The 15,969-nt window shown below is 44.4% G+C and overlaps 1 protein-coding gene across 1 annotated transcript in view; it reads right to left on the bottom strand.

The window, feature by feature from the left end:
* Positions 1 to 616: 616 nt before the first annotated feature.
* Positions 617 to 15,969, bottom strand: part of Tut7 (terminal uridylyl transferase 7) — a 54,388-nt gene continuing 39,035 nt past the window's right edge. Inside the window, exons 23-29 of the mRNA XM_032885065.1 lie at positions 15,674 to 15,721; positions 15,510 to 15,592; positions 14,608 to 14,723; positions 11,670 to 11,995; positions 9,114 to 9,178; positions 8,723 to 8,786; positions 617 to 1,912 (exon numbers count right to left, since the gene is read on the bottom strand). Coding sequence (XP_032740956.1) covers positions 1,845 to 1,912; positions 8,723 to 8,786; positions 9,114 to 9,178; positions 11,670 to 11,995; positions 14,608 to 14,723; positions 15,510 to 15,592; positions 15,674 to 15,721 — 770 coding nt within the window. The 3' untranslated portion in view covers positions 617 to 1,844. The remainder of the gene's footprint in view (positions 1,913 to 8,722; positions 8,787 to 9,113; positions 9,179 to 11,669; positions 11,996 to 14,607; positions 14,724 to 15,509; positions 15,593 to 15,673; positions 15,722 to 15,969) is intronic.

Raw genomic sequence — 15,969 nt, 5'->3', positions numbered from 1 at the left:
AGCTTGCCAAAGCAGTTCAGTGAGCAAGTGACTGCTACTAAAAAGTGAAGACCGGGTTTTCAGGGCTCCTGCAATAAAAACTGGATTCTGAGTTTCCACTGTTTTGGAACAGAACAGACATCTGGCACTGCGATCACTTTTAAAGGCAGCTTTGACTTGGCCGTGGCTGTGAGCAGCCAGTACTGGGCAGCCTGCTCTCATCTGCTGACAAGCACGCTTCACTTGTCCTACACTATCAGTGTAAGCCATCAAAAACTCCAGGCTGCTGGGCAGAATGTCTTTTAAGAATCAAAACGTAGGAAACTTTTTTAAGGATAGAAGAAAACATGGCAATTCTGTTTCTTAGTTTTAGGAATAAATACATTCCCTTCCCCCAACAAGCAACAAAACATCCAAGTAGAAAATAACTACCAGGGATAAGGGTTAGTTTGGTCTCATATTTCTTCTCTGTTCTGGGGGCAGAGAGAAGGACAACACTAGGCTTTTCAAGTAGGCGTGGCACTGTTCTGGCCAGAGTGCAGTGCTGTCACTTCACAGTCAGAGGCAAGAGGAAAGCAAACAGGACAGCAGCTGAGCAGTCACGTAGCAGGGAGGTCCCGGTTGCACAACTCATGAGTTTGATGGTCACCATTTTTATTTTTTTTACTATGATTTCCACTTTCTCAAAGACTTCATTTTGACACGGCTCTTCCATAGCTAGACTATGAACAGAAGCTCATATACATGCATCTTCCTCATGATTCCTCCTCAGTTTGGCAATGTCCTCAGCAAGCTCGCTCTCAGCCCCCAGTCTCCTGCTCCTAACCAGCACCACGCTCAGCTATCAACCACAGGGCACACATCCAAGGGGAACAGCATAGGCTTCTACTAAGGAGATTTTACTGTCAGATCTTTGACTTTTTATAAGAAAATAACGTGGATAAAATTACACATTGAAAGTTCCATTTTATTTCAAAATGATAAATAGACCGGCATAGTTCTGACTGTACTATCTCAGAAAGGCTTGTGAAGTTCTTTAACAGTTTAGAGAGGACTCCAGTCAGACCAGAAGGCTGCCAATCAAACTTGTGATTGGCAGAGACAGCAGCCTCTTTGATCTTCAGAGGTTTGTAAAAGCTTTCCACCCTAATTTCTGAGTATCATAAAAAGTAAAAAGCACTTTTATTCTGTCCTTTTCCCCTTTAATTTTTCTTTTTTAAACCAGCAAAAGGACTACTTATTTTTATGACTTCATTTTTATGAGCACAACAGTTCTGTCAATTACTTAGAGAAGGAAGCCCTCAGAGATGTGTCAGTGGTGCTGAGGTCCACCGAGGCCCACACCGACAGGTGTGGCATTCCATGCTATCACTTCTACAAAGAACCATGAAGAATGCTTGTAGACCCTATGTACAGCATATAGTCCACACATGCTTGATGTGCGTCCATACCACGATCCAGTAACAGCAAAGAGAATCCCCTCTTGAAATAAAAAAAATGGGGATGTGTAGGGAAAAGAGGGCTAACCTTACCAGCCTCTGGTAAGCAGCACGCTATTTTTAGAGTGCTTTGAAAGAACTAAAAACCATGACACTGTAGTCATTGAATAATGGCCCTCAGTTACATTTTTTTTTTTAAGTTGACTTTCTATTAAAATCTTCAAATCTCTGGGCATTGGTGGTATAGTTAAGATTATATTAAAATTTTTCTTTTCCTCATTAACGGTTTCATTAAAATTTAAAAAATCTCGATGCCCTCAACTGTTAGGTTGAAGCCTGACCTGTGTCACTATGTGCTGTGACACGAACCTAATTCCCAAGTGGACAGGGACACCTGAGTGGCATTTCGTGCTTCAGTTCCTTCCCTCATGATTCTTGCTGGGTCCTCTTCACTGAGGCTCTCCCCTGAGTCATATATTTACTGGAAAGGCTACCTAGGAGGGAAAACAAAATCCAACATAAATGAAAGGAACGTTATTTAACCAAAGTCACACAATACTTATTGTCAGTTACTCACAGACACGTGTCCCACCATAAAGGGCACTTGTCCTGGATCAAGTAGTTATGCTAGATATAAACGAGTGCAGACATGAGAGGTGTCAGGCAGTGCTTAGGCGCTGCTTCCTCAGCTGACTGAGTTACAGCCCTGTGGCTGCTCAACACAGCTGCAGGCTGGCACCGAGGCTGGAAGAAACATTTTGAAAGTTCTTTACGTAGGATATCTTTTTGTTTGCAAGCAGACAGACTGCAAAGAGTTCGCTGGCCAGAAATTAGTACCTCAATCATTACCCTTTAGAAGTTAGTAATACTTTACGAATGTACAAGGAGAAAATATAGTTCTGTACTTAATCAGTAGTGAAGCCACCCACACCTTACAACACTTATGTGTTCTGGAGTCTGAGCACATGAAGGAATGAGCACCCATAGGACTACTATTGTATAACGAAGGCTCTATTCAAACCAATGAGAGGAATGCAAAGGATTAGTAATTAGTATGACGTCAACTACAGTGTTTTAAAAAGCAGAATCTGGTTGTGAGGCCTTGGATGGCTTAGAATCCATTATTTAGCCCAACCTAGTCTGAACTGATAGAGACTGGCCAGCCTCTGAGTGCTGGGATTAAACACTTTGCCATGCATGCATGAACAGCATGCCAGCTTGCATCCATAACTTGTGAGGGGGAGAAGAAAGCTAGTTCCCATCTCAAACTGTCACTCTTGTCATTTCCAAATGAACTGCAGAATTCAACATAAGTCAAAGAAAGTCAAGTGTGGCAGCAGCACATAGTTTCAAAAGCATGGACACAACTTCCCTAAAGCAGCAGCAACACATAAGAAAGCAAGCAATACCTCTGGGTGCTTAGCCAGATCTAGACTCACTCAGGAGGTACAACCTTGGGTGTTTGTGAAGGACAGACTGAACTGAAGGAAGCCCCACAAGAAACCCTGGTGGCCCCAGGGAGCTCACACAGACATTTTGAAGATAGGAATATATGAGAATGTCTTTTAAATGGCTTTGCACACTGTTCTTAGAACAAACGCAGCTCTATGGACAGAGCTGAGACCAGGCTTCCCTTGGGCACTTTCCATGACTCTGCCGTAAAGTGGGACTCACACAACAGCTGTTATCTGCAGCAATGTTAGACTGTATATCACCATGTACTTTGCAGATGTCCACTGATATATGCATAACCATTACAGATAACTTCCTGTGACGTGCCACTATACGATTCTACATCGTACAATTAAGAATAAACTCAGGTAACTAAGTGGCACTGTGGTAAAAAAATATATACCTTTCATTTCTAACCGCTCACGTTACCCCAGTGGGGTCAGATGACCCTCATGGGGTCATATATTAGATATACTGCATATCAGATATTTACTCTATGATTCATAACAGTAGCAAAATTACAGTTAAGTAGCAATAGAAATGTAATGGTTGGGGTGAGCATAGCAGACGAGGAAACTGTATTAGAGGGTCACAGCATTAGGAAGGTTAAACCTCTGATCTATTTCTACTGTTTCTATTGTTTCATTTGCTGTCATTAAGACTATTGGAATTCCTCAGTGTTTACAATTCTAAAGTCAAAAACATAAGGAACACTACGCACGCATGCACGCACACATAGAGTAATACTTATTCAAAGATAAGAGGAAATACCCTATCTCAATGAAAATCATTTTGTTAAGTGCATAAAATGTAATGTTAAAATCAAATTTTGTAATATTCTGACCACTTATATAGTGAAAATAAAAAAGCATAATGTAGAAGAAATTGTTATAGCTCGAGATTTAATAAAAACTTAAAAAAAATCTAGTTTATAAACTTTGTTGCAGTTTAGTATGTCAGAAACTATTAATAATATATTCATACAAGATTTCAAGGTATAGAAAAAGGATGACCTACCACACAAGCTTTTCCTTTATTTCATTTTAACCAAATGGTTTGATGTTTTAAAATCAGATATTCTGAGGGATTGGTAGTTATCTGCCCTTTATGTTTATGTATATTTACATAACTTTATCATTGACCAGAATTTTAAAGCCAAATTATTAAAAACAACCAAAACAACAAAAAAAGTCACTACACCACCACTGAACCATTTTCCCTCCATATGACTGTGTATGAAATAGTTTCATGTGTGTGCATGCACATATTGAGTCAGAGCTTGATACTGGATCCTTTCTCCTCATAGCTTCCTCCTCATATAGGGAGGCAGGTTTAGTTAGCTATGTAGTTTGCTCTGGAGCTCCCTCCTTCTACCTCCCATGTGATGGATTCCTAGCAGGCTGCCATGTTACCTAATATTTACATGGACGCTAGGATCCAAACTCTGGTCCCATTATACCTACTGGGTCATTTCCCCAGCCCCACCAATGGTCTTTATGATAATGTAAAACAATAAGTACCATTTGCTAAGATGTCTTGACAGAGAAATGTGCCTGTTAGCCAAGATGGCTAAGTCAAAGGTAAGAGCACAGCTGCCCATCAACACATGCTCGCTCAGTAAGGGAACAAGAGTGGGTCAAAGACACAGTCTCCAAAGGGAGACTATTTTTACGTACAGCACAGCCATGGCTCACAGGTTAATATGTGACAGCTGTCATTAATTTACTTTATGAGTTATTTTGTTGGCAAGGACAAATCTTAGCCATCTATGATTTTCTTATTGTAGAAAGTAGGATACAATTTGTAATAAAATCTCCCCATAATAAATTTAAGTTGGTTTTAGGCTGTAATTTTTCCAAGATAAATAATTAATAACTTCTTATAACTGTTAGTTGGCCATGCCATTTCTAGGTATGTAACTAATATCTACATTTTTCTTCCACTTTTTTAAAACTTGAAAAATTATAGTAAAAATGTGTAACCTCTTAAGCCTAGCAATGCTGCTCTGTGCAGACTTGGCAACAAGGGGACAAGGTAAGTGAAGTCATCGCTGCCAGAGTCTTGTCTCTGCACTCACATGAACACAACTGTTCAAGTGTTTGCAGCCTCAGCAGGCAGCTAAGAGCCTCCCTTTTACAACTGAGAGAGCTGAGGTGTGCAGGGCAAGCAGCGCACCCAGCACGTGAAGTGGACACCAGCCAGATGCACAGACTGTACAACACAAGCTTACACTCAACTCGGTGTTTCTCTACATGCCAACATCAGGGACATCAGCATTTTCCCTGTGCAAAATGCTTTGGGAATATCTGTTTAAGGTCAAAGTTGCTTAAAACAACATGTTTTAGTCTGATTATACATGATACATCTTGTCTATGCAAACTCTCAGATCTACAGGGAGAATGAAGCCACTGACTGGTGGTGTCTGTGGCTCATACCATCCCAGAATGCTAGGGTCATTGGAAAGTCAGTATGGCTATACTATAGCCCATCTCTCTTCTCCACCCATGATCAGCTTAACTGTGGGGCACCATTCCCCTTTCACGTCTGTCTACTGGATTTGGAGGTTATCCAAAAGGACTTTTATTTTGAAATGATGCGTCCCATGAAGAACAGTTACAACTCTTCCTGAGAAGTACTGGAGCTCCTGTTCCCTTAAACCTCTTCCTGCTTTTCTGTCACGTACAATGCTCTCCTTCAGGTCTAAGTACAGTTAAGATTTGGAGAGCTCTGTTTCTTCTTCCAAGTCACACACCCTTATTCTGCATACCAACCCCAATTCCCATGCACTTTAAATTTGTTTAAGAAGATGATACCAGAGCTGGGGATGTCACATAGACAGTGGAGTGCCTGCCCACCATATATGAACCATTGCATGGTGCAGCCAGGGTTAAGTGAGACCCTAGCTTAAAAAAGATTATCATCTCAATGTTTCCTAATGAAAAAAGTAAAACAATTGCAAATATCTAAGCTAATGCCTCTTGGTATTAAAGTAAGGAGCCAAGCACACTAACACTTCCACTAACAGCATTCACAGTAGAAGTAATAGACACTCTTAGCCCAAGGCTTCCCCAGTTTTCCCAGGATGTCAGTGTCCTTGCCTTGACAGAGGCCAGAAAGACCAGGAGAGACAGCTCATCCTTCTGAGGAGCAGGTGAAGACAATCTCATTCTACCAAAGGCTAAAAAATCAGTGCTTTGTTCCTGGCATTAGGATGTCGTATGTTATATGCGTGTTCTTATGCAACCACTCTTGTGAAACTGCTGTAGTAAAAGTTACATAAGCGTTGTCATTAGAAATTCTACTTTTCTGGGTTGGAGACGGCTCAGCAGTTAAGAACAGGTTTGATACCTAGGACCCACACAGTGGCCTACAAACATCTGTAACTCCAGTTCTAGGGGATTCAACAACTTCTTCTGACCTCCACAGGCACCAGGCACACATGACGCACAAACAGACACATGCAGGCACAACACTCATTTACCTAAAAGACATCCCCATTAATTTTTAATAAACAACACAAGAAGCTTCAAAGGGACTGATTGCTCATGCTCTTTGTGCTTAGTTGCCCCATCGCTAGCCTCCTTTTAAAGAGGCCAAGAGGGACCAGGCCGGCTGACTAAACAAAGCTACTTAATGGAAGGGCTCCATTGTTTACACGGTCTTAGTTTTCTTCTTTCCTATGATATCGCTGAAAAGATCACTTTCTTTTCCTTTACTTCTGTTTCTCCCTTTCTTTTGTGAGACCCAGCAAGAGCCCTTCTTGCCCTGTATTCCACCATGTTCTTTCTCTTCAGCTCCCCTCCATAGCCCGGGATGTGGCAGAAGGGGGCTCCGTCCTTCATACCACAGTCCAGGCTAAGCAGGCTCCAATTCCTTTCCTTGGAGCTCTGAACCTAACTACCAAAGCACAGGTTCTTTGCGGAGGCTCCCGCGAGCTCAGCTGCTGGGTCCAGGGCTGGACTGTGCTTCCACCCAGAGCTGTGAGCAGCACTCGCACAGCAGCTCTTCCTTCCTCGTCCTCTAGCTCCCTCTGCTCTTCCTGCTCACTCTCCTTGACCATCTTTGTTCTCTTTATTTCCGTGGTCCACATGCATCCCTTTCTTCCAGGTGCTTTCACTTGCTAGATCTCCCTGAGGACAGGGTCCTGAAATGCTATGGCCACAATGACAACATTACACTCCTTTCCGCAGCCCAGACCAGTTAAACGCCAGGCTCATTATAATGGCTCTTCCTGGTTGTCACCTTGACTCGACCTGGAATGAACTACAATCCAGAATTGGAGGGCTCACCTGTGATCCAGAGCTTGAGGCTGGAAGGCACAAGTTTCTGACCTGGATCTTGGCATGGAGATCTTGAGGCATAGTGGCTATGAAAAGCTTAGGCCCAGGCAAGGTAGTACACGGCTTTAATCCCAGGAGTCTGAGGCAAGGAGATCTCTGAGTTCAAGCAAGTCCCAGGTCCAGGTGTGGTGGTACACACCTTTAATCTGGGCCGCACCTTCTGCTGGAGGCCTACATACGACTAACTGACTTCTACAGAGACCAGCTGGAACAACTAGCCTCTGGGACTGAGCAACTGCTAGACTCTTGGACTTCTTCTGCCCATTGTTGGGGTGATTGACCTACAAACTGTATATCATCATCATAAATTCCCTCAATGTAGAAAGATATTCCATATGTTCTGTGACTCTAGAGAACTCTGACTAATACACTCATATACTCAACTGGCCACTTGACTTCTCTATTCCAGAATTCCAGCTACCTTAAGCTCTCACCACTATAAACTGACTCCTCTTTCTCCCTCAAAAACGTCCTTTATTTTTCTGGTCTTACACAGACCGCTGTGTCATCTGAGCCTCAGTGTATATTCATGTCACGACACCAACGCATTGAGTTTGTTGGTGTTGTCTTCAGAATACAGATGTGTACCGCACGGTTGTTCTCCCTGGCATTCTCCACCCCCACGTAAGCCACTGTCTCCACTCTACTGCCTTGGGAAATGCATTAGTGGCTTCAGTCTTCCTGTCCTAGTCATTTACAGACTTCAAATAGCACCACTCCTTCAGAGGCTAGACTCCTTTACTCCAGCTTCGTCTCCCCGCTCCTACATGCTGACACATCCCTGCCAGGCTGGGGCTGAAGAGCAGGAACTGCTAAACAGTTTAAGGTCTACCACGTGGCAGGCTGACCCGCACCTCCTGTGACCCAGCTGACTCGGGATGGCATCTTTTGGACAGGATACTGCCATACGCAGCAGCATCTTGTGCTTTTCCTGCTTAAAGCCCCTGCACCACTGGGCTTCCTTTATTGCTGCTTACTCCTTTCTGCCGTCTGCTGCTGACAGAAGGTAAAGCAGGAGCTCTGCTGCTCACTGAGGTGTGTTCAGGGCGGGGACTGGCGCCCTGCAGTTACAGACAGTCTCAGTAGATTTTACTGAATAGATTAATAAATGAGATAGTTGTCTGGATATAGAGTGGTGGATCCAGGTCATAATCTCCTTTCCTTATTCTGGAGCACAGCAGACAGTATCCACAAAGGTAGTGAGGGCAAGACAACGAATTCCATAGCAGTTACAAATGTACCAGAAAGGCTTCCATGGCTAAGGGTAGGAGTTCTCCCTCAAGTGAGGCAAAGTTACCCAGAATATTTGAAAACTACACAGGCCGCACTTACCTATTCAACAGTTAGATAAGGTGGAAGCAAGGCAAGAGGCTTTTTGTTTGCTTTTTTAAAGTTCCCTCGAGAGGTTCTGATATCCTTGTCAGAACACATAGGAAAGGAAGCGTCTCAAAGGCATGTGGTAAAATATTCAGAGAAGAAAACAACACATATCTGACCCTTTAAACCACATACCTGACTGGGGACTCAAAAATATGGTTGTTTTTTGTTTCTTTTTGTCTTCATGTAAAAGCACTGCCTAAAAAATGAAATAGACTGGTTTACAAAAACTGAAGGTAAAACCAACAGAAACAGCCTCAAACTGTATCCAAGAAGGGCTGGGATTAGGCACACGCGTGGCACAAGTTTGCATGTTAGTTGGAAAGACAGACATGTATGCAGGAGCCATCTACCAAGCCCCTACTACCAGGGCCCAACAAGCCTTACCACACAGTATGTGGACACAGAAGGAGTAAGCACCAGAGGCCAGCCAGGAGGGCCCAGCACATAGCTGCAAGCACTCCAGAAGGCTGTGGGGAGTGAAGAGGATGGAGAGCTCTCCTCTCAGGTTTGGGCTGGCTTTTACCTGAGCAACTGGTCTCAAAGGGGTAGGTGAAGAATACGAAGACACATAATCAGACTTACACAAACCTACAGAAAGAAAGGAACACTTCTGTTCCTATTTTAAGTTAAAGCAACAGTCTTGTTCTAAAATGTCTAAAGAAATATTTTCTGACGATGTGATGGAATTCCACACAATCCACTGAAGGAATAAAGAAGGGCAGACTCTGGGCACAGAAACACCCGATTACTTCAATTAGCACCAAGTAGCACTTGCTGTATTCCAAGCCCACATCTCCCTTCTGCTCTCAGATGCTGACTATGACATTAACTATGAAGACTATATAGGAAGTAGCCAGGCTTCTAGACCAGGGCTTTTTCTTAAGGTCAGCCGCCAGATGTCCTGTCAGAATTGCCATTCTGAAGCTTGGCATGTGCACATGCACGTGTCTGGCAAGAGCTAACCTCTGAGTTCATTCCTCAAGAGCATGCCATCTTGTTTATGGGGGAGGGACTCTCACTGGGGCTCCCGTCATTAGGCTAAGCTAGCTGGTTATCGAGCTTCAGGGATTATCGGCCTACCTCTGCCTCCCCAGCACTGGGATTAAAAGAATCTATTACAATGCTTTGCTATTCGTGTGTAGACTGGGAATAGAAATCAGGTCCTTGTGCGAGCACATTACTAACAGCTCTCTCTCTCCTTTAAACATTCTTTTTTAAGAAGCTATGCAGCATTTTTTTTTTTAAAGATTTATCTTTTGTATTATGTATACAATATTCTGCCTGCATGTATGCCTACAGGTCAGAAGGCACCAGACCATGTGGTTGCTGGGACTTGAACGTAGGACCTCTGCAAGAGCAGCCAGTGCTCGCACCTCTGAGCCACCTCTGCAGCCTCTCTGAGCGATCTCTTTAGGCCATAATTTTGAGTCATGTTGGTAAGGAACTTGAAGATGGTTACTACGCAAAGGGATCCACCTGAGGGGAGGTACAGGACGACTATGCTGGGGGAAGAGGAAGGTACCACAAAGATCTGCTTCATGCTGTTCGCAAAGACAAATCTAGTATTTAAGAACAATTTGGGTGAAACTATGTTAAAAAGTATGTATACTGTCTAGTCCAACTAGTTTTAAGGAGGCAATTGTTTGAGCTAAGTGAGATCATCTTTAACTATACTTCTACTGAAATAGTTCCAAACTGACCCTGAGGAACATGTCAAGTTATTTTAATTTCTTTAAATCTTGTCTCTTTATAAAGGAAAATCAAGGCAAATGTTGGGGTTAAGTTCTGAGCTCCTTAGAAGAACAAGGTTAACTCAGGCTGGGGTTCAGCTGACTCAGGCTGGGGCACCCAGAGCCAAGTCATCCACAAACACTTGAGTATAGAGTAAATTCTCTCTGTAAAGCTCCTTAAGAAATAAACGAGAAGCGGGGCTTGATAGCACATGCATGTGATCCCAGAATGCAGGAGGCAGGGGGATACTGAGTTTGTGGCCAGCAAGGGGCTCTGCAGCAATTCTAGGCTGGCTTTGACTACGATAGTGAGTCTCTGCCTCAAAGCCCCTGGGGTTTGTAGGGGACAACAGGGCATGCCAAACTTTCAGTTTTAGATGTCGGCACAATTTGCCTGGCAGACTGGATTTAATAAACCCATCCCAGCAACAGTGCTTGGAGGAAGGAACCACAGAGCTGCCCTCACTAGCACCCTCAGCAGAAGAGCAGTAACAACTGCTTTCTAGTGTTCCTGGCCCACGACTAGCCAGTCTCACCTGGGCTTATCCTGCAAACCAGTACAATACATTTATACTTTGTTCTGAAGACAAGGTACGCAGATAGTGTCTTAACGCTCCATTAAAAAGGTGCTCATCATGGATATTTAATCAACTCAAATGACCAATTCACATCCAGCAACATAAACGGTCACTATTTAGAGGTGGTCTAGTTTTGTGCTCAAGACAAGGCCATGTACTGTGCTGCCTAGGCTGGTTTTATTCTCCTGGGCTATGGTGGCCTCCCTGCTTCGGTAGCTTTGACTACAGCCATGGACCACTGCATTGAGAAGACTCGTTCAGCTGACCCTGCTCTCTGGGCTGTTACTATGGTCACTGATAGGTATTTAGATAAGGGCTAAAGAGGAAACCCTCCCCGGTTCGGTTCTTTGCAGACAAGACCACCATCAACATCCTTTTGGTCTCCTTCCTGCTTAGAGCACATGGGTGAGAATACACTCATTTGGACATGGTGGTAAGGGGTCTAGGCAGCGCTTCGATCCACAAATGTACACAGCGAACTCTAGGTGTGACTTGCTTACTGGATACTGAGAAAATGTCTATACGGACTGGGAGGAGAAGACTTCTCATTTCATCAACAATCCTAGACTTCCTATGCCTACCCAGACCCAGGAATAAGCAATTCGGCTGTGCAGAGGTTGAGCATTACAGGTGCCTGGGTATGAACGGGTACAAAGGTAGAGCACTTCCACACAAACAGTCCTTAAAGAAACTGACACAAACTGGGAAGACGCTCTAGGCTCTAACATCCCTTGACTATGAACATCACCATTTCTGGAGAGGCATTGGTACCTGGAGAGCCTTTGAATTGTGGGCATTCCTTTTTAATGTGTCCCTCTCTTCCACAGATGAAACAGCGCTTTTCTCTTGAGTCTCTGTCATCCTGTCTCTTCCACTTTTCGGCTGGTGTCCTGACAAGTTTCTCCCGGCCCAGGTCAGCAGCTGCCCTCACTGGCTTGGCTTTGGCAGCTGTGCACGGTGCAGCCTTGTCTTCTTTTGCTGACACTTCCTTGTCTGTGTACTTGTTCTGAACTTCTTTGTCCTCTTTGCTTCTTTTTTCTTTGCTCTCTGCGTACCTTTGGTTTGGGGTATCTTCCTGGTCTCGCCGCCGCCTCACTCTATTGAAGATAAAATACTAATAGGAAAAATGTCAACAGAAACTTACTCAAGTATCAAGATGTGTCCGGATGTGGAGATAACCAGGGCCACAAAGTATAAAAAGGAAACCTAGGATGTGACAAAGCCTAGCTTCTCTATTAAGATCTCTGCTGTCCTTCAGCATCCACAGAGAGTGGATAACAGAAACCCAAACCCACAGTTGCCCAAGCCCTTACAGAAAATGGTGTGCTATAAGCATACCCACACACGCCCCTCAGTCACACTGTACTGTAGAGGGACAACAGGAAAACAGTCTGTGTACTTTGAACCCAGATGCATGAGTTTCCAAGCATCCTGCCCTGCAAGTACTGGAACTGTAATCCTGAGCACAGAGCCCGCCCATCACCAGTGCACACTCTTGAGCGCAATGCCTGCCTTTCAAACGTTTTTTTAAATTTATCTTTATTTTATGTGCACTGGTGTTCTGCTTGCATGTACGTCTGTGTGAGGGTGTTGGGTCCTCTGGAACTGGAGTTACAGTTGTGAGCTGCCATGTTGTTGCTGGGAATTGAACCCGGGTCCTGTGGACGTGCAACTAGTGCTCTTAACCACTCAGCCATCACTCCAGTCCGAATGTCTGCTTTGGTGTCTGCATGATGAAACTCAAATCACACAAGTGATCAACATTTTTGATGTATTAGCTTTTACTAGGCAATGAAAATTTGAACTGTAAGACTTGAGTTGCACAGAAAAATTTTAACAATGGTTTTAGGGGGCTTATCTTCAAGAGTGTCAGTTACTTTTTCCTTTGTTTCATTTTAGTTTCATTTATGTGCATATACATAGCACACACACACACACATATGTGCATGTGTGTATATATATATATATGTATGTGTGTGTGTGTGTGTGTGTGTGTGTGTGTGGTGTCCACAGAGGCCCTGGAAGCAGAGTTACAGGTGGTTGTGAGCCACCAAATGTAGGTGCTAGGAGTGGAACCAGGGTCTTGTGCACGAGCAGCATTGCTCTTAGTGAGCTGTCTCCTCAGCTGCACTGTTTTGTTTGTTTGATATGATGCCACACATAAACCAGGTTGGCTTCACATTCACTTTGTAGCTGAGGCTGGCCCTGAACTCATGATTCTCTTGCCTCAGCCTCCCAAGCACAGAAAACAGTAGTTTATAAAGGGTACTATACCTGGGTATTAAGATAATTTCTTTCTGCCCTGCTGATTACTATTTCTTAAATTCCAGATTGTGACTGACTTCACTTAAGCGTATTTTGAAATGAGAATACCACTGTTAAGTTAAAAGCAAAACCACTGTCAGCCAGGAGAATGATGACCCAAAGGTATCCATCCCCCTGCCTCTCACTAACATCATCAGGAGAAATCATGGTGCCCGAGCACCTGAACTACTGAAAATAATTACTAAGGATTAAGCTAATTTAAGAGCAAAGGCCAAACCCACAGCAGGAAGAAAGAGTAAACTAGCCCGCAGTGTCTGTACCCACAGCCACATTTCATCATCTTTTCATTTCTAAAGAAAGATATTAAATGTATCTAAAACCTGCCCATTTTCTGCTGGAGTTGGTCTTGTGTACTGTATAGTCAGATGCTGAGTCCTGTGCCCAAGACCAGGCTGCAGTCTGGACATGGGCACTGGACTCACCGAAGTGCTGTAAAGAAAGCTCTCCACAGTCTCTGACTGGATAATAAAAGGCTGGAGCTGTGACTGACAGGGCAGGAGACAGGAAGGTGAGACTTGAGATGGAGTGGGGGGTTTTAGAGGAAGGAAAAAGGTAGGGACACAGAGGGTCGCCATGAGGCAGGATGGACGATGAGCATGTGGTCAAGAGGAAATCACTAAGGACACACATGGAACAGAGCAAACAGCAATACTCAGTCGGCAAGTACCTCAGGTCTGTGTCTGGACATAGGTGAGAACAGTACCTCAGGCCTGTGTCTGGACGTAGGTGAGAACAGTACCTCAGGCCTGTGTTTGGATGTAGGTGAGAACAGTACCTCAGTAGGTGAGAACAGTACCTCAGGCCTGTGTCTAGATGTAGGTGACAACAGTACCTCAGGCCTATGTTTGGATGTAGGTGAGAACAGTACCTCAGTAGGTGAGAACAGTACCTCAGGCCTGTGTCTAGACGTAGGTGAGAACAGTACCTCAGGCCTGTGTCTGGACGTAGGTGAGACCAGTACCTCAGGCCTGTGTCTGGACGTAGGTGAGACCAGTACCTCAGTAGGTGAGACCAGTACCTCAGGCCTGTGTTTAGATGTAGGTGACAACAGTACCTCAGGCCTGTGTCTAGACGTAGGTGAGACCAGTACCTCAGGCCTGTGTTTGGATGTAGGTGACAACAGTACCTCAGGCCTGTGTCTGGACGTAGGTGAGACCAGTACCTCAGGCCTGTGTCTAGACGTAGGTGAGAACAGTTGAGAACCTGCCCAGTAGAGTGCTGACAGCTTGTTGATGAAAATAATAGGTTTCTGTATCCTTTATTTGGGAGCTATATGGGCCAGATTACTATAATTTCACAGGCTTATTTTCTCTGTACCAACAGACCCGCATTTAGAACCTGGTACAAGAAAATAAACTGCCACCCCCTTGGAACACGTGCTTACTTTCTCCTCATGGGACAGTCCTTCATGAAGTGGCCAATTTTCCCACAGATCCGGCAGCACCTGTCATTTGGGGCCAGTTCTCCCTCAGTCAGGACATCCGGATCAAAAAAGTATGCCTACAAGAACACAGCTGTGTAAGATGAACGGTGAACAAGATCACGGCACACCATGCAAACAGGATGAGAACAGGTTGGTATTGTAATGTGTGCACCACCCGTCTGCACAGCTGATGCAGACCGACCTAAACTCTATCACTTCCATTCCCTCAAGTGGGAGGACACTGACATGTAAGACATAATAGTGGCTTCAAGGCAACAGGAGAGGCTGAGGCCACATAGAGCCTGTCATGAAACAGAATGGCTACACTGTAGTGAACTAAGAATGTACAGTGCAAATTCTGTGTTAAAGAAAGGCAGAGAGCTGCGCACTGCTGGTGCTGCTGCATGGCTTAAGGAGAGGCAGCACGGGCTGCTTCAGTGTATGCTCGTAGGAGAAAGCACTCATCCGAGCACACTGTGCAGGTGAAGGAGCTCTTGAACAAGCATGAGAGACTCCACTGCGAGTGTCCAGAGCCGTACCTGATGGGAGCCCAACAGTGATTTGCTCTAAGTCCCTACTGGCCCACATGCAGAAGCTGAGTCACAGCCTTCCTGACTGCAGGAAGAGGAGGGCAGCTGTTGTTCAGGGGACAAGGTTGTGACAGAGAAGGAACATGTCTGCAGAGATCACTGCAGCACAGTGGCTACCGTCAGTAACACTCCTTCCGAGTGCCACGGCACAAAGGGACTCAGGAGGAGACAGATATACCAGCTAGCTTGACTCAGCCATTCCACACTGCAGACTTATTCAGTGCTTAAAATGTGTATCTTAATTATTGTCTGGCATTTCTAACAAAAACTCACCAGGATGTCCTTTGGAAATCCTTTGACTGGAATTCCAAATACTCTTCTACCATTGATAAAAGCTTTCATTATAAAATTTGTCACTATAAGAAAAATAGTAAGAATTCAATTACATGCATTAAGAACAAAAAATTGTACCACGATAACAAACAAGAGTGACTTACTTTTCCTTGATAATCCAGCACCAAGATTGTGGTTCAAATCAAAGGGATCTGAGTAAAGACGATTAGAGAGACTTAAGATAACCATAGGAACTGCCAGCTTCCACCCCCTTATCTAGGCACGCACGACAAGGACAAATGTCACCTACTTTGCTCATCAGTGAGAGTTATGCACAGCTTGGCAACGGACAAACCTCGCACCCCCAATAAGACATTAACACCTGTGAGGGGCACAGCTGATGCAGACCGACCTAAACTCTATCACTTCCATTCCCTCAAGTGGGAGGACACTGACATGT

The sequence above is a fragment of the Rattus rattus genome, chromosome 14 (genome assembly GCF_011064425.1).
Source record: "Rattus rattus isolate New Zealand chromosome 14, Rrattus_CSIRO_v1, whole genome shotgun sequence".
NCBI classification, from domain to species: Eukaryota; Metazoa; Chordata; class Mammalia; order Rodentia; family Muridae; genus Rattus; species Rattus rattus.
The sequence above is the reverse complement of the archived record's forward strand: the minus strand, read 5'-3'. Positions and strand labels throughout refer to the sequence as shown.